This window comes from Platalea leucorodia (genome assembly GCF_965183815.1).
Source record: "Platalea leucorodia genome assembly, chromosome: 5".
Lineage (NCBI taxonomy): Eukaryota > Metazoa > Chordata > Aves > Pelecaniformes > Threskiornithidae > Platalea > Platalea leucorodia.
In genome coordinates, this window is record NC_138827.1 from 27,973,241 (window position 1) to 27,992,606 (window position 19,366).

General features: G+C 41.3%; 1 protein-coding gene across 3 annotated transcripts in view; it reads left to right on the forward strand.

The window, feature by feature from the left end:
- EPS15 (epidermal growth factor receptor pathway substrate 15) overlaps positions 1 to 19,366 on the forward strand; it is a 74,293-nt gene that overhangs the window by 10,249 nt on the left and 44,678 nt on the right. For 2 of the 3 annotated variants that reach the window (XM_082313690.1, XM_082313692.1), the window contains exons 2-4: positions 8,873 to 9,010; positions 10,853 to 11,220; positions 18,963 to 19,004. In XM_082313690.1, the coding sequence (XP_082169816.1) occupies positions 11,179 to 11,220; positions 18,963 to 19,004 (84 nt within the window). In that variant the 5' untranslated portion in view covers positions 8,873 to 9,010; positions 10,853 to 11,178. Of the gene's footprint in view, positions 1 to 8,872; positions 9,011 to 10,852; positions 11,221 to 11,426; positions 11,563 to 18,962; positions 19,005 to 19,366 lie in introns of those variants that run through there. The other variant, XM_082313691.1, reaches the window with a different exon arrangement.

Below are 19,366 nucleotides of genomic sequence, written 5' to 3' on the forward strand. Positions count from 1 at the left end.
AGTGCTCAGGCAGTGCAAAATAAGAGAAAACCACCCAAGGTCCCCAGCTAGGACATTTCTCTTTCAGACTGAAGAGTTCTTAATGGACTAAGAGCTGATATAGTAACCAGTTTTACAGCCCATTTAAACAGTGTCTTAAAGGGATTGTAGGGGAGAGAAACTGCAATTTGGCTCCCTCTGTTAATGAATCATCTCCAATCCCATCACAGTACTAGAGATGAACTGGGTAGTGAATCAGAAAGCTATAACCAACTCTCTGAGAGCCTTTGTTATGCAAGCACATCTTGGCCAGGAAGGAGGCTTTGATCCATAAACTTTAATGGTGCATTACGTAAATTTTAGATTATTTATGGCATACTAGTAGCACTTATCTTTTTCATATGTTATCTGCTTTGAACATACTTTTTTTTTGGAAGAATATACTGCTTGTTCCACCCCTCCCTATTCCTTCCTTTCCCCAGAATGCTGACTCAGTTCCTTTTACCCTTTCAGTCAGCTTGCAGTTTTAGGCATTTCCTTGTCCGGTTTTCAGTGGAACACATTACTTCCCTCTCACCAGCATTGCGCAGCTCTGTGGCGGCTGTTGAATAACATGCTGGCTGGAAATGGGGGAGATTTCTTTACAAGCAGTAGATATTGACATAAAACCATCTTCTCTTCATGGAGTACACTGAAACTATGGACTTGGGTAGCAGTTGTGCAGTTCTGTATGAGAGAAGGAAATTTGGCCCACATAATGCAGTGATGGAAGTAATGGTAAATCTAGAACCAGCCAGGAGACTTGAGGGATAAATATAATTTTGTCATAGATTCTCTTCCTAGATGATTATATTTCCTTTTTGTAGGTTTTCACATTAGCCAAAACCCCAGATTGTTTGCATTATCAGCGAAGTTCGAGTCCCCTGGTGATGAGGATCAGACTTAAGTAATATAGTTTATAATAAATTGTGAACAGAGCATTCACCAAATGTAGATCTATTATATTCTTTCAGCAGATCTTATTCAATGTGCATGAAGAGTCGCTTTATGACATTAGGTTGAGTGAGGTGCTTGGAAATATTTCTTCCTGCTAGAAGCAGCACACACAGTTCACTTAATCAAATAATTGCATATGCGCAATTTGCACATCTAAAATTTTAGGAATTTTACTTTTTGTAATATATTTAATCTGCTCATCTGATCAAAAATAGATCTTTAAATTACATTGCTTACTCCAGTATTAAGTTGTACTACTTTTTAAATTAGCAATCCCAAAAGAGCTATAGGAATCGATGAGCATTATTTCAGCAATGTTACAAAATTGGGGTACCTGAAAGAAAAAAAAGTCTAATTAAAATTTTGCCTTTTTGAACCTTGTTAGTAGAATAAATGCTTTTCTCATATGGACAATTTGTGTTAATAATAACACAAATAACAAAGTTATTACAAAGCTACAAGGGCAGGGGACAGAACTGCAGATATGTACAAAAGTCAGCTGTATGAAAATGGTAAAGGGGGAGAGAGAGATTCTCTGCTGTTTTTAGAATCTGCCAAGGACGTAGGTGCTGTGTTTTGGGCAAGAGAACTCTTTTAGCCTAATGCCATCTGGCTGGCTTTCGTCTGTGCCAGTTGTTATATAGGCCAAGCCCCCTGTCCCGCCTCTACCACATTTTTTGAAGTAGGAATTAGATTAAAAATACAGTAATGCCCAGTTACCTGACTGGAAACATACCTATTAAGTGATTTAGAAACCCAAGGAAGTGATCCCAGATTCTGTGCTTCTGTCAGAGACTTTGATCAAAAGTTTCCTCATCCATGTCCTGAAGCAATTTTTGGATACTTTTCCCCTTTCAAGCCTCACTGGCAGGAAAAAACGCCTGGCTGTAGGATCTGCTCCAGTTTGCTGTCCAACACACATGATAAATACAGTTAAAAAAACCCCAAAAAACTCCACCACCGCCCCCAGGTCTTCTACCTCATTCTTTTAATTAGTAACCACTCTTTCTGAGATGCCATGCATATCAGCTTTGTTTCCTGGGCTTTAATTTTGGAAAAGACGAGACCTGTCACACCAGGGTTTTCCAAAGCCTGTGTCTGTGTGACAATATTGGTAACTCACTTAATCTTTTAAATTATTCTGTAAACGCAAGTCTCAATGCTATATTGAGGAAAACTAGATTTTTAAGTTGTGATTGTAGGAACTCCACATACTGGAAGAAGGGGTTTGAAATTATCAGAATTAGATATTATGTTGACTTTTATTTGAATATAATAAATGTTGTGATATCATCCAGGCCTGTCACAGACTTCTGTTGTTTAGCGTTAACAGACCTCTTGTGTACCTGAGAATCCCAACTACAAAAACCAGGATACTGAAAAGCAAGAGTAAACAGCAGATACCTGTATTTATAAATACAACCATATAGGTTTTCTTGACCTTGATCTCTACAAGGTACCTGTATGGTTTGTATTTTTGGGCTGACAGTTGTGCCATCTACCTAATGGATTTGTTCTGTAGTCCCATGCAGGAGACCCACAGCTAATTTTTAGCCTCGGATTTATTCCCTGCTTAGGAGAATTGGAGTTAAATTAAGTAACTCATCTATATATTCATTTTACAGTAACTATATAGCTCTACTGATTATTTTGAAGTTTTTTTTTCTCATACTCATCTGTATATATGTAATTCATCATCATCTAGAGCTATCACAAGGAAAGGAGACAGAAATTAATTACATAATTTAAAAAAAATAGTTCTCCAAGTACAAATCACTAGAGTAAACTCGATTTGAACAGGAACAAATTACATCTCTTCAGTAAACAGGAAGAGACTGACAATCAAGAATGTTTCAGTTTTGGATGTAACTTGAATGCCTTTTCAATCATGGAGATTCTTTTAGGCAGAACACATCCTCTGTTTCTGCAAATCTCATGTAGCTAGCTGATCTTACCTAGCTCATATGGCTTCTTGCTCTGTCTTATACCTAAAACCTTAACACTTTCCTCTTTTGAACCTCAGTGTTCTTTGTGTCATTTTTATACATTGTATGTATTTGTCTTGTGAGCACCTTGAGGGGAGTTTGTCCTTCTAAGGACAAATTTGTTTGTCATGTTTACACAAATTAAGCTGATATGGGAATCTGAAAAATCTGGCTGGCTTGATACTTGTGCATTGTCATCAGTAATTTCGGTAATCTGATATAGATATGTATGCATAAATATACCAATACCTTCTTCAATTGCTTCTTAGCTTTTGTGCATCTCATTTAAATCAATATTACCAATAACAGCAGGAGTTAACTCAACTTGTCTTTCAGATTCTGGGGTGCATTTTTAAGGCCAGAATATATTTAAATGTAATTTTGTTTATAAACTGAGCAAGTTTGATTGAAAAGCTGTTGTGAAACTACTGAAATTCATGAGGTAGTTTTCACTGTCACAGTGATTATTACACTGGAAGTATTTTCCATGGCTGCTTTAATTGCTACTAAAACTCAGTTAAAGAAACTTGTTTTTATGAGTGGTCACCAGACTTTTGTAGCTACATCTGTTGAACACAACAGGTGAAGCTGATGAAATATCTTTTATTACAGATAATAGGAACAACACATAAGGTGACACAGAGGTAAGCAAGTCCTTGTCAGCTGATGGAGTTCAAATTCAATTAATGCTCTTTTGCATCTGATCAGTCATGTGCACACCTTAAACAGTTCCATCAAGGCTGAATCACTGCTGCATTACCTCTGCAACTTAATCTTAAAAAGCAAAACAAAACAAAACCCAAAAAAAACCCAAAACAAACCAACAGAAAACAAATCAGTCATTAAGCAAATAATTTGGTCATCTTTAAGGATATTTCATGTTTCAATTGCATTGTGTGTGCAACCAAACAAGAATGTATGTCAAATTGTGAACTATTCACTGCACCCATACTTTACAGCAATGAGATAATATTCAGTCTTTGATATTTACCAGGGATATTTATTGTATGTGTTTAAAGTATTTTTCATAAAAGAAAATATTTTACATGCCATCTCATCAGTCAAGTTACACTACTATTATTGATGATACCAAACTGATTTAGAAGAATGAAAAAATTTAATCACACATCAATAATCCAGGAGTCCAGAAAACAAAGAGAGGTTTTAAGGCAACATTCCTTAGTCTTACACATTGACATCAGTGGGATTATATGTTTTGCACTTAAAGGAACATTTTGCCTGCCAGTGTTGTGCAATAGTTGGCTGAGCAACAGAATCGATTCCTCTCCCTGCTCCAGAGCTGTAAATCAGAAAGAATCCCACATGGTGATTTCTCATTTATGGACATAGAGCAGGATTGTGGTTCTGAGAAGGGGGAGCGCAGCAGAAGGAGTATCTGCAGAGATTCCTGCAGACTCACACCAAATCCCTTCTGTCTGCAGAAAGAACGCTGCAATAGGGTATCTGGTAGCTTTCACAAAGTGCAACCTGCAGGCTCCCTTACAGCACACAGGACTGATACAGATGTAGGCAAGTAATGCTTTGCTCTTGCTTCTCACTATATTTGTCAGTAATTTGTGATCTTTTCCATAGCAACAAAGGCATCAAAACACGTATTTTAGTTAGCACAGGTTTAAACGTGGCTTAATCATGGTTAACTAACGTGGTCGAATCATCTCTGTCCTTGTCTACTTGGAGTGCAAAATCATTAACACCTTTTCAAATACGATTGATTTTCCACTATTGTTAAGGCTTCTGACTCATCTCCTCACTGTACCTTTGGCAGTCCCATAACCCAGCTGAGATGTCTGTTCTGTCACCAGTGGTCTTGTCACTGTAGTTCACATACATGAGAGAAGTTATTGCTGAAACCAAGCAGAATATGATTTAAATTTGGGAAAGTTTTTAACTACTAGTGTAAAATTAAACACGACTATTGTGTTGTCCTAAATAAGGATTAATTTAAATGTGTGTTTTAAGTGTTTTGCTGTGTTAGTGCCTGAATCATTGCTGGGCTTGAAGACTGCGTTGCAGGTAGTAGGTTACTGTGATTTGGGAAAGTTAGTTTTTTGTCTTATGACCAACATTATTGCATCAGTGTTATTTTATTTTCATAATTTCCAAACCACTTTGACATTGTTATGATTGTAATTAAGACTAGATGAAAATGAAAGAAAATTGAGAAGAGGGTAAGAATATATAAGAAGATAAAAAGAATTAGGAGGACAGAAAAGGAAAGGCTCAAGAAGAAACACTTGCCAGTATCAAGATTTACAGTAATGCCATAAAAATGGCATAATGCCATAACTAGTCATGAGTTTGTCTTAAAGACAAACCATTTCATGAGAAGAAAAAAATTCAGGCGGTTGATAACATGCTCTCTTACCTAACTACTTCATATATCTTATAATTCTGAAATGAATTAATAATCTTTGTGAAGTGCAAAGTGAATTAGTTCTAGGTTAGAGGAATGCTGGGAATTCAGTGTGTAGATTTTTTTTTTAGTATTTTCTACTTACTTAAAACATAATAGACTTGTAAATGTTTCAGAAAGGCGAGCCATGCCTTCCCTGGATATATAGTATAGACAACATGCCTAAGGAAAAAGGGAACAGAAGAAACAGAAGAAGCCTTTCTGCCCACTACTTTGTAAACATATTAGTTTTCAATGCTCATTTTGGTCGAATATACGATATACATTACAATATCGATGTGTTTAATTTATAATGAAGACTGTTGCTGTTTCAGCAGTGGTATTGCTTGTTCTATTTCTGTCAGAGCATATATTAAGCTGTACAAGGAACGGCTAAATCTCCAACTGCTATATTAGCTGGACAGGTCAAATTAGTGCCTGTTGAAGATTCTTCTGGGTTTCAAATATGATCTTGAAATAAAAATTAAATCCTACGTGAAAAATGTCACTCTGCTGTGTGTCATCCGTCTAGTTTATAAAGAGGTCTGTTTGACCTCTTGTATATGTCTACATTTTCTCTAATTCATTTGCGGCATGAGGTATAGCCCCATGAAATCAGCTCATACAAATTAGTTGGAGAAAATATGCTTACAGTCTTAATGAAAAGATAATTTGTGTATGTTTTAAAATGGTGTAGATGGGTCTGTAGTGCTGCGTTTTAAACTTGCCAACTCTTCCATCAAACGTAATTGTTTCGAAGAGATTCACTCAAGCCTTATTCCGGTTATTATCAACCGTAACACTCCAATCTCTTCATAAAAATTCAAGATTGTTATTTCTAATTCTCACAGTTCAAAAATAGGTTTGCCCTATGGGATTCTGAATATTTGCAATATAAATGACATCATTTTACAAAAACAAAGAGGTACAATTATTCCATACTGTACTCCATTTCTATGTGACATAAGACTGCCAGATGAAGAAATTAAATTCAGATATATTCAAGTATTTGTGAACATCTGAACAGAAAACACTGTTCAGATGAAGAAATATGCAAAGATACCTTAATATCCTAGTTTGTGCTTCTTTAATACTGCTACAGTTTTGTATAAATTTGATCATCCCACAACCCACTATAAAACACTTTCAAGGCAGCTATATCTTCGGAAGTCTGCAAACCACCACGAGGAGCCAAGAGCACAGCACAAGAGGAATTAGCAGATTATTCCTATGCGGTTTTCATAATGATCAGTGTACGTACTCTAGTAACCACACATCCTCCTAGAAGATACACTGTAGGACTCACACAGGTTTTATGCAAAAAATTAACAGATCTCTATGGAAGATCTGATGAAGAAGATCAGGCTAGATGATTGTAATGGTCTCTTGTGGCCTTAAAACATACTAACCTATCAGTAACCCTACATCTAGAAAACTTGCAGGTGCATCAAATGTGACAAGCACATAAAGCATATCCTGGGGTGTATTTCTAGTTAAAGGCACGCCTGCAGCTGTGACTTCCTAAAACAACTTGGGTCCCTAGTCCCGGAAAGTCCTCTGAGATTTCTGACAAAAGGTACCTTCAGTCCAAAAGGTCATCAAAGTCCGGTATGATGATCTTCCTTATTTCTCAGGAGGGATCTCTCAATAATCTAAGTGTGGGGAAATGCTGTTTTGTATCAGGAGCACGGCTGTTGCTTGGCTTTCTGAAACCTGTGCAACATTAGATGGTCTCTGTTTACCAGTGAGCCGGTTCCCTTACATTTTGTTCTTTGATCATAGAATAGTAATTCTTTTTTTGCCAGGATTTTGTGTGTTCACGCATACGGTTACTTTTGTTCTGTAAAACTTAAAATACTTAATCCTTCTGACGTTTAGATCCTTAATTCTGTATATGTAATACTGGAGCTACTAATTTGCTTTGCGCTGAAATTCCAGAAAGCTGGGTACATCATTTCACGTTCAGGTATGCAGGAGGCAGGAGTGAGTCATTCCTCTAGTCAGCCTCCTGAGCGTTCATGAGTTGTAATAATACTTTCCCTAGAGCGAGCAGAACAAGTCATACTAAATGCCTACGTGGTGTTTTGGAAGAAAAATAATGGGCTTCCTGTGTGCTGATCCATAAGGTAAACAAAGTTATAATAAAGGAAGGGATGGACACTGAAGATGTTATTTCCAGGGAGGCCAGTGGATATGATTAAAATGTTACTAGCTTTACTAACAAAGATATTTGGTGATCATGAGAGATTTATAAAACACAGAGGTCATTACCATCTGATTCTGACTTGCGTAAGGCCTTTCTATGCTGTCTTGCTGCCGCACAGGTTTCAAATTCAAGTCAACTGTACTAGAACAGGTCACTTTATACACTCACGCAGTATCTTACAACGGGGATTTGCACCAAAGCGGTCGTGCTGTTGCTATTGTCGCTGCACTGGTGCAAGCCCCATTCTTCACAAGCCATTTGGCTGGTTTCGATTTATTAGTAGTCACTTGTTTGTCCAGTACAGACTTAACTTTGTCCATTGTACTTTTAAAGAAACAATAAAGAACACTGAGATCTGGTACCCATTTGCCAAAATGTTGGTACTTAGAATCATAGAAAATCCTATTATGCTTACAAATAATAGCAGGCTAATACTGTTCTCCATGTCCTTTTGGTATCAAGTGTCCTGTACTAGAGGATCTTACGACAAATAGAACATACAGCAGTTATTAAAGAGCAGATTACAGATAAACACATTTCCTGCAGGAGAATTCATGTTGAATGTGAGAAGATATAAAATGAAACTGTTAAGTTTTTACCTAGTTCATTGACCTTTTGACTTTCTTATGTTCTTAACAAGCTTTCCCCAAAACCCAGTCACAATCCCACCACCCCTTTAACATCTACACAATTCTCAGTGCAGGAGATATTGCAAAAGGCCAAGATGATTGATGGGGTCAGCAAAGGGAGAGACAGAAAAACAGGGTTTCCACTGAGGAGCAAATAAGGGGGGAGGTACATTTAGTAAGTCCCTGAGTTCCAGGTTTCAGGAGCTGTTCCACCCTAGCTAAGCCCCAGTGAACTGCTCGTGGCTAAGCCAAGAAAGTAGTTGGAGGGCATTGCTTTGCAAACCTGCCAGTGGTTTGGGGTAAATTTTAGTAGCCCTAATTTTCCTCTTGACAGAAAATAAGTATGAAGTCCAGTTTTATGACCCTATGTCAGGAGGTGACAGTTCGATTCCAGCTTAGAAGCAGATAGCTCTTTCCTCCTGGGAGCTGTCATTCTAGATTCATACAAACCTGCAGTACAACAATTCATTGTCAGCAGCCTGACGAGTGCTGTTGTAATTATTACAGAGACGTCCGAGCTACTTGTTTTAACTTGGGGGGTTGGAGGCATCCAGGACAATGTTTGTCTGTGGGAGGCACAGAATGCTCAACAACAGCGAAGATGTACGTGACCACACCAATCCAGCGTCGACTGAATGGAACTCATCAGTATTTTAATTTGCAGAGGCCACAGTGGTTACCTTGAGCGATCCTTGCACTCTGACTGTGGACAGAGCAGTCATGCACGATGACCATGTGTTTTGAAAGTCCGTCCACGTCGTGGAGAAGCCAAGCATGCTTTGCGTGTGGCCAGGGCATGAAGGTACGTAGCCACCTACCTGGCACTGCCTGCTAGTTCCTAAGCAGCAAGTGCAACTCGTAGTCTGCTACTGCTGCTGCTTAGGAGAGCTCAACAGCGGTATGAAAAGGCTCTCTGGATCAGCAGACTGCTGTGCACTTCACAGTTTGAAGGAATAAAATGGTGAGTTTTGTTGTGTTTATTTTCTAACCCAGAGGCTTCAGGAAGGTCAGGCCCTCGGGGCAGTCATTCAGCCAGAGCAGACATACCTCCTGGACAGCACGTTCTGCTCAGAGGGGACACAGGACGTTTAAGTGTGCTCTGGGTGAGGCTGCCCAGCATGAAGCGCTCTGTTGGGAGAAGCAAGCACCTGTACAAGGGTGTTCCTTGACTCAACTCCCTTATTTCAGTAGCCTCGCTGCAGCTGTGGGTCTGGTTGCGGACCAGATGGGAAACACTTGATGCAATACCCAGCAGAGAGAAAGGGAACAGCAGCAAGAACACATCTGCTAAGTCAGATAGCCTGCCCACAAAATCCTGCTCGCAACAGCTCTGAACATCAAGGCTCTAACTCCAGAGCCAAGTCCCAATACCCTGTTTTGCATTTTCCTTCTATTTGCAATGAGAAGACATCAGCCTGGGCGTAACCTCTCTCCTGAGAGGCCACGAGTCTGCTGCCAAGCTGTAGCTGTTCTCCTCACCCAGGGAGGGGAGCCAGAGAAGGAGAAAACAACTGACAGAGCAAAGGGCATCCACGCGAGATCACGGCAGCTAATAGACACCCAGGCCCTCCAAATCTCTACCGAGGGGCCCCCTCCCACATACTAACAGGCTCAAATACTGCTGGCCCCAGGAGACACAGCTGTAGTTTTACAATCTTCTGGTTTAATTTCCAGGTATTAAATATTGTGGGATAGTATTCCAATTTTAATCAAAGAAGAAAAAAATCAACCTAGAAATATAATAGCCTGCGCTATTTTCTAGGGATTTTACTTAGGAGGAAATGAGCGGAGTAGAGGTGCGATAGTGAGTATGTGAATGGTGTAAATATTTCTATATCTATTCTGTTTGCTTTTTATATTCTTCCCCTTCATATCTTCTTTTTCTTGCTGAAACAATAACTGAGAAACAGGTCAGTGAAGCAGAGCTTCTATAAAACCTTTATTAGAGAATAAGCGGGCAGGAGGGATCCCACATGTTTCATGACAGATGATGAGAAATAGCAGCTCAGAATGACTGCCAGCTGAGGAATGACAGGATGCAGAGCTGGGGCATGAGCATTAGCACAAGCATGAAGCTGAGCTGAAGAAGACAAAAAAAGGCAGACTGGTAGAGAATTCAGAACAGAGAAAGAAAACAAAGCACATTGTGAAACCCTTCCAATAATCAAGTATGACTCCAGGTAATTTCCTCTTACTGGTCTGAATGTGCATTTCAAGTTTATATTTGTGCCTAATCCATCCTGGAGTAAAGTAAAAAAATAGGAATGTTTTCCCTCCACCCTCGGTGACTGATGTACGATGCGGTAGTGCAAAGAGCTCGGAATAGTAATTGAAATAGCCAGTGCGTGGGTGTGAGCAGGTCCAGGAGGAGGAGTTCGTGCTCTCCTGTTCCCTGGCTCTGTTGTGGCAGAGGGAGATTTGTCCGGGTGAAGCTGGAGCAGGAGAAAGAGCAGGAGAATAAGGGGTGACACCAGTATCGCTTTCAGCCGGTTTGTACAGAATTGCTCCTCACAGATGAGGAGAACGTGGCGCAGTTGGCTTCCCACTCCAGCTTGCTCCTCTTTCTCTTGCTGCCTATGTTGTCTCACGGTTTCTCCTGTCATAAGGGTTGTTTTTCCCCTTTCTTCTGCTTTTTCTCCCCCAGAAGACCCACTGTTCCCCATACTGTTCCACCGAGCACAGTCTGATGGATGTATACAACCAAGAGTTGCCTGGGCGCGCGTACAATTTCCTGTGAGCGGCGAGAGGTCTGGGGGAGAGTGGCAAGAGGCCGAGCGCAGGGCTGCCCCTCACCGCTGCTGAGCCAGGAGAGGACATGTGGGCCAGCACATCCTGCTGGGCTCGCGCGCCGCTTCCTCCTGGGCCCCGCGCCCAATTCTGTTGCAACCGAGCCCAGACCTGAGGCACCTCCTGTTTTGGGACTTCCCCCACCTGTGTCACGGCTAAACTAGGGGACCGTAACCGTTCAAAATGCTTGAAGCATCTACAGCAGAAGCATGGCCAGCAGAGAAGGTGAGGGAAAGGCTAGGAACTGGGCGCGGGGATTTGGGCCGCCATATCAGCCCAGGAACTCCGGCTCCGGGTTTTTGTTGCAGCTGCCTCGAGTAGGCTCCGGCTCCGGCGAGTGGGCTCCGGCGCCCGGTTTTGCTTGCGGTTCCCGCTGCCGTGTGCTGGCGGAGGCGGCTCCGGCTCCGGCCGCCGGGCGGGCGGGGATCCGGTGCCGGGTTTTGGCCGGGGCCGGCTGGGGAAGTTCCCGAAGTTGGGCCGTGAGTGCTGGGGCCGCGGCGCGTCCTTCCTGCGGCCCGGCCGGTGCATGATGGAAGCAGCATGGCCGCCCACCTCTCCCTGACACAGGTACCTCCCGCCGGCCGCCGCGCGGGGAGGGGGCTCCACACCCCTGCCCGCCGCTCGCCTCCCTCTGCCGGCGGGCTCCGAGGCCTGGCGCCTCCCGGGGGTGGGGTGGGGGCTGCGGGACTGGAGCGGGGCCCGGGGCTGCCCCGCTCCCGCGGCGCTGAGGCGGGCGGCGGGGCCGCCTCGACGCCGCTGGGGAGTGGCTCGGTGCTCCCCGGAGGGCCCCTCGGCGGCGCGGCTTTGTGTGCCCGCCGCCGCGCTAACGGCCGCGCTAACGGCCGCCGGCGCTGTCAGGTGGCGGCGGAGGCGCGGCGGGGGGCAGGGGTGTGTCGGGGGGGGGGGGGGGGGAGAGGGTGCGGGCGGCAGCCCCCGGCCGCGACCCGGGGGCGCCGCTGGCGTGAAAGGAGATCCCGCCCGGCTGCAGGTGCCTCTGCCCGGGGCTGCGGGGAGCCCAGCCCGCCGGAGCGCGGCGGGGGCACGGCCGCAGGCGTCCCCCCCGGGCGGGCAGCGCCGCGGTCGCGCCCGGCAGCCCGCCGAGGTCTGGGCTGCGGCGGCTGTAATCGTGGTTGGTCTTTTGTCTTCTGTAAAGACACAGGGCGCCGGGTTTAAACAACAAAAAACCCCGCCCCGTAGATTTTGAAGGCAGGTGGTGAACTCGGAGGCGAGGGGAGTGCTCGGTGAGGGCTGGAAACGCGATAGCCGCGGTCAGGTCAGCGTGCGGGCCAGCCGCCCGGCTCGGCTCCCGCGGCGCCGCCGCTGACAGCCCGCGGCGGGGCAGGGTGCGGGGCGCCTCCGGAGCCAACAGCGGCGTGCTGCCGGGCGGTACGCAAGGGGGTCAGCCTGGGAGGGAGAGAGGAATTTCTTGTTTTAACAGAAACTCAACTCCGAAGATACTGCTTGCAAGTCATTTTACCCCCCCCCCCTTTTTTTTTTTTGTGGACCCCATGGTGTGGGGACACCATTTTTGCATACTGCATGTACAGGTGCCTAATAATGAAGAGCTTTGCAGGTGATGGTCTTAAAACTTGGAGAATTTTGGCACCGTTTGGTGCTCAGGTGATCTCACTTTGCCTAAATCTTTGTTGCTTGCATTTTTTTCCTGATGGTAGTAGAATTGCTTCATACTGTTGGGATCACCTCTTATTCCCTAGCGATTTGATAGCTAATAAACTGCACTTTTTGGTACTTTTTTTGTTTCATTTAGCAGTGACATGAGAAACTTGCATTCCTACCTGACATAAGCCTGAGGCAGGCCTGTCGGTGCACACTTTCCTGCTTCAATCTGATAATCTGATAATCGATTGTCACATTTACAGAAAGTAAAGCTGGTAAATAAGTGTGAATCACTTGAGCACATAGAAGCAAACTTAAAAAGTGGCAGCAAGGCTACTCAATTTGCAGTTACTCACTTACATAGTTGACTTTTGAGAAAATCTTCAACTATTTCAAGGAAAGAAAGGAGGATGGTTCAGTGAAAAGGTGAACTTCAAATATGTGGAGAAAATAAATGTGTCTTTAAGGTTCTGAAGATACATAGTTATGAAGTATATTACCTTCTGTGAAAGCTTGCTTTAATATTAAAAAGTGTTAGGTTAGCCTTTTCTGTGTCTCTTTCTCAACAGTCTTGAAGCAAAAGAAAAAAGTTTAAAACATCTCCTTACTGAAGAGGAAAAAAGTTTTCCCAGACGAGCAGCCTTAATTCTGTTGGTCTAAAGGCATGGGCTATTATTCTGTCTCTTAATTTGGGGAGAGAGGAGGAGCGGCTGCTCTGGTGTGTTCTACAGGAAGACATTACTGCTTACAGGCTGTGTAATCCTTTCATTGTGGAATTTGTTTACTTTTTTGGTCACATGGAAGGGGGACTAAATACAAATGTGATAATGTTGACAGAAGCAGAAAAATCGCCGGTATCCTTAAAACCATTTTGACTACAGCTTACATCAGTGGTTAAATTGAGGAAGCTATTTCTGTTGTTGTTGACCATTTGTGTGGGGATTTCTTTTGTTTGGTTGGTTTTCTTCTTCTTGCATTGCATAAGAATCATCTTAGAAAGTCAAGCAAGCCTAAAGATAATTTCTTCAATGTAGGTTCTAACTTCTGGAATTTCAGGGTTAGGAAGAGTCATAACAAATTAAGTGTTCTAAATCTGTTCAGATGAGCATGAGGAAGTGAAAATGACGGTATGGGGGTGGGGGGTACAGTTGCTGGCTGTACTTAGATCAGTTGCTAACGCCAGCAATAAAAAGTATGCAGATTGGTAGGTACTTTCTGCTGTAGACCATATGCAGAGAACAAGAGGCATGTTAACCTGCAGTCAAGCTCACAATTATGTCGAATTTTCTTGTCCCCTTCCCTCGTTTGGTTTGACTGTGACTTAACGTGGCTAGGAAATTGGGTATTTCCAAATAAGACTAGGGTAATTTCAGGTGACTTTGCAGCTGCAGTGTCTGAGAGGGCTGGGCATCCTTTGTTTGAATATCAAAGCTCTGTTTAAGTAATTGGAAACTTTTTAGTGCTAATTGTATTCTGTTGGCTGATTTAGTAAAAATATTTCAGGACCGTGTAGCTGTAGTGGAATTTATTACACCAAGTACGCTCGAAAGAGTGTTGCAAAATGAAGGTGATTATTGCCCCCTTCTCCCCCCAATTTAGTAGTAATCTGAAGTATCTTTTATCTCCCCATTTTGAACCTCTTCTGCAACATCTTGTTGCCCTTTGCATTTGCTCACCAAGTGTTATGGTCCGAGCATAACTGTGAATTTAATAGGGAACTTCTAAGGAAACTTCTACCAAGTGAATGTTTTCTTGTGGTTGCCTTTAGTTTAGAAGCAAGCTATCAACATCAATGAGAAGGAACTGTTCCTATCTCGCAAATTATCACCTGTTGTTGGAAAACTCCAATTAAGCTATAGCCAATCTGAGGAGTTGTGTTTTTGACCTTCCAAGGATGGTTGCTTATCTGGCCTGTTTAATTTAGGGAATTTAGGGAGGAAGGAACAGAAAACTGAAGATGCAGAAAATGCATGTTGAGAGTGGGGAAGATATGTTAGTTGAAAGCTGGTGTAATACAGACATTCAAAAACTTCTTGTTGCTCTTGAAAATTGAACTTGTGGTTTATTCTGAAAAACTGCCTGTGAGGCAGTGACTGTTGAGAGAAAAGCTCACAGTTCAGGGAAGGACTGTAAAGAAATATTCAGGGAGAATAGGAAGACAACTTTTGTGTTGGTCTTCCTGATGTCATGAAACGTTTTTTGTGAAAAATGTGGTAGTTGCCTTAAGGTCAAGTAACATCAATTTGTATCCTAATTAGCTGCAAGTCTCAGTTTAAACTTCAGTATTGTGTCACGGAGTCCAGGATGTTGTGCTTTGTTGTTGAAGGGAAGCATCAAATATTACAACTGAGGCTAAGCTAGACAGATACCTGTCTAATGCATGCATTACCAGGATTAACATCTTGTTACTGGAATATATAGGATGTAAATACTTACAGTATGAATGACACTCTCATAGTAATACATATGTCATATATAATGTAGAGCCAAAGCTTTTGAGGTCTCTGGCAAACTTCTGATTTTTTTTTTTTTTTTAAGGGATCAACAAAATGGTAAAATTAAGGTGTTGGTTTGGTCTTTTTACTGGAGTGAGAGATCTGTTATGCCTCTTTCTCTCCTCCATGAAAGATGAGGAAATCTGAGTATGCATGTGTCTGTTTAAACTTGTGTATAAAGGAGGCTGACTGTTCCTAACGCAGATAGAACTTAATTTTTTTGATTGATATTGCATCAACCATGTTAGAGAGTAGCTGCATCTAAAAAGGCAGTGGAGCTACTCTTGCATGTTTTCCAGGCTTTGTTCAGTACTGATTAGGAGACGGTGGAGGTTTCCTGTAGCGATTTGAAAACTAAATCAAACCATTCTTAATTATGCAGTGACAGACATCTATGCAAAGAGAAAATGGCGGAGTTTTTGTGCATGCTTCAGCTGTTCAATGGGAATGAAAGTGCTGAATTTCGAAGTACTTAGTAATATTTGTATATAACTTTATAGTAAATATTTTCTTACCTTTTGTTATTGCTGTAGGAGATGTGCTTAGTTATATGATGGAAAGCAGTAGAAAGCTTTACCATGAAATGCTTCAGACAGTAAGGCAATAGGGGAAAAAAAGAGATACAAGTGGGTTATTGTTTGGAAAGGGCATTGTAAGAAAACCAGCTTGCCTTAAACTTACCTGCTTTTTGACTGGCTGACTACACAAAGAACATTTACAACCAGATTGTGTCGTTTGGCCTGGAAACTCTTAAAATGAATCCTAGAGCTTTGCGTCATGACAGAATACAGCATTTTGGATTTTAATAAAGATAGAATAGCTTGTTTCTCCCCTTCTATCTCATTTGGGTTGGAGGAGAAAGTTATTTTTGTTTTTCTCAATGGACAGCTTTTTTTGTTTGTTTTTTTAAACTTTTTACTGTGAAGGAAGGTTGTGGATGGATGGGGTAGACAGACTGGTAGTAGTATCTTATTACACCTAAATGCGAATGTGCCAGAGGGATGAAAACATGGGGATATAAAGGCGTGATTGACAACAGAAGATGAAAAAGATTAGTGTCCCTGAAGGTGGTTTTTTATTTCCTAGGTTAGTATTCTAAAGTTCATAGGTTTGTAACAAAGGTTGTAATTACTAGAACAGACATTATTCTTATGAAGTGATAAACTTTTAAATGGAATCATAATAATGTATTTCTATTTTTGCATGCTGTGGAATCTGACCTTTTCTCCCTCCCTCTTCTTTGCGTTGAAAACAAGTTGAATTTACTCTCTGCAATTGGTTGTTACAAATCCCATAAAAAGAATTTTGCCAGGTAAATTCTGCAGCAGCACTTTGAAAGATGTTGAGCGGTATTTTTCTTCTTATCCCAGAAGAATATCCTAGACTATATTTGTATCTGTTGTTTCATTGTGGGGTATACTTTGAAGGAAAAACAAGTCTGTTACTAGTAAAATAGCCTGGGAAACTTTTTTACTACTATTATTCTATTTGGCTTCACAGGAAATTCCAGTTACTGGAGTGATACTGATGTTGAAATGAATATTGGAAACACTAATGAAATAAATAAGAATTACTGGCTTGTACTCTAAGTACTGAATGAAAAGATTGTTTTGCACTTAGTGTTTTTTCATTGCAGGACTTCAACACGATGTTTCCTGTCCAGGAGTGACAATGATCGGTTTGGCTGTAATAGTGAAACATTTGGCTGAAGAAAGGGTGATATTGGGCAAGAGGGATGACGCATGAGAATTGATACTGCTAGCGTATGGGCTGGCCAACTCTGTTCTAGTTTTCTGCTCATAGCTTTAATTTGATTTTGTGCCTATACTTTTACATTATAATGAAGTAATACTTAGTAAGTAAAATACTTGAATGTTTAGGAATGTTTTACCCCTCTAGATTGCTATTCAAAGTGTAGCTGAGTTGGTAGGTACAGCGTTTGAGGTTTAGTTAAGAAAATATTGTATGCTTTGGAGCATGCTGGAAAGTGATTGAAAGTGTTTGTTATATTGGTGTTATGGTAGTCAGAGGTCTGGCAAAACTTGAATATATTTCATCAGGCTATTTTAAGGGATGTGTAAATGCCTGCTTAGTTGATGGCTGAAATTATAAAAGTCTTTGGGTACTACAGCAAAGTCAGAGCAAGGTTAAGCTATATAAATGGAGGTATTGCAGTGAATACCAATGATGGTTTTCCAGCATATGTAATTTTTAATGTCTGGCTGTGTGAGAGGTATTTCCCACCCCCACCTACCCCAGCAAACAAACAAACACTCACCAGCACCCCTCCCTGCCCCACCCCCCCCAAAAAAAAAACAAACCCAAAACACCTAGAGAATCAGAAAAGCCATGTGGCTCTTGGAAGAAACAGAGTGTCTCCGGGGCAGTGTACTTGCTGAATAAGCAGATGTAAAGGTCTGAATGAAAGTTCTCCTGTTATTTCTAGCTGTTCTCTAAAATTTATCTTTCAGGATGTTCTGGTGATACTGCATGCTTTCTGTAGTTGAACAGGATCCCACTAAACCCCTGATTTCTACGAAACTTCCCTTTTTAATATTCTTTGGTAATCGGCACGTGTGAACATCTAAGTGCTTAGCCAAAAGGACAACTGTATTAGTTGTTGCTGTAGGAAAATGTATATGGTTTTATTTAAGCTGTTACCATTTATATGCGCCGTAGTAAAGTGTTTTCTACAACTATATGATTGACAACATCTAGAATAGGGTTGGTTTCCATAGTTCAATGCAAACTTCTAAATTTTAAAGCCGAAGAAGCTACCTTGTTGGGTTCAGTTTGTACAAAGGTCTGTAAATCTTGGGTTTTAAGATCATATTCCTCTTAAGGGGGAGAATTCTATTTTTGGATGATATTCGAAGTTATGGTTTGGGTTTTTTCAGTATGTATTGTGTAATTAACCTGTATTATGCTCAGTTGTTCCAGCTGGGTTTGCGAGGGCAACACATTGCGATAATTCTAGGTTTGTTCTGTGCATAAACGCACCCAGTCACGCACACAACCTTTGGTTTAGGCAACATGTACTTCATGAAAAAGGTATCTGATTTTGTGCCTGTTTTTACATCAGGGAAGAGAAGTAACCCTAACAATGCATTTCTTGTGAATCTCTTGCGCAGGGGTATCTGGTATAGGCCAAGATATTAGGTTTTGCATGGTTTCAGGCCTGGGGCTTTTTTGCGGTTTCTAATGGTTTAAAAATAAATTCATAAAGAAAGGGCCTTTTCCAAAGAAGCTGCTTTGTCACCTAAGTTTAGGTGAGCGCTGAATGTCTGGTAGATGGCAGTGGAGTTAAGGCAGAAGTTATCTCCGGCAAGGATTCAAGTTACAAAAAACGAAGTTAAACTATTACTCTCTCTTAATTTGGTACCATTGCTGTGGATTTAGTTGTGAATCTGGGAGTTAATTTGGATATCTGAAAATTTTACGGACTAGTTGGGTATGACACTAAATTCTAAAGGATGATGCTGTGGATAACAAAATAAAATGATATTGCTTTGTACTCATTAGAGAGAACTTCCTAACCTGTATTGTTATGTGTTTCTTCTTTTGCTTATGGATGATCTTGCTTAAGAATTCTTGTTTCATACTGCCTAAGCTGGTGACCTGTCTGATAGTAATCTGATAGTGGTTAGTATCACTGGCTTCAAAACAAGAAGTTAGTCTTCTAAAATTTACAGCATGAAGAGCTGTCATCATTTTACAGAATAAATAGAATTATATAAATGCTTAATGGTTCTTTGAAGACCAGTAAAAAGTGTTTTATGTTTTTATTTATCCAGGGAGAGGGGAATTGAAATATGGGTCTTTGGGGTTAATTTTCTCTCTCTCTCTGTTTTACAGCTATCAAGTGCAAATCCTGTGTATGAGAAATTCTATCGACAGGTATGTATGTTCTTGTTGAGAGAACAAACATTATTTTGTATTTAGAAGAAAGAATATTCTTTTGCTATGGACTTCAGCATGGCCAGCAGTGTGTAAACAATAAAAGTTCAAGGAAAATTATTCTGCTTTTAAATATATTTTTGTAGTAACTAACACTTAGGTCTGTGCTATATCAGTATAAATTTAATATTGGTTGTAAGATGACTGACTTAATTTGCTAGGGAACTGCCAGGTATGTATGACATACATCCCTTTACAGTTATAACAGATTGTTAGCTCTTGGAATGGAGTAAATTCTTGCGAAACACTGTACTGATAAGTTCTTTGTTCCTTTTTACAAGTGCAGCTGAATTGCTTGTGTT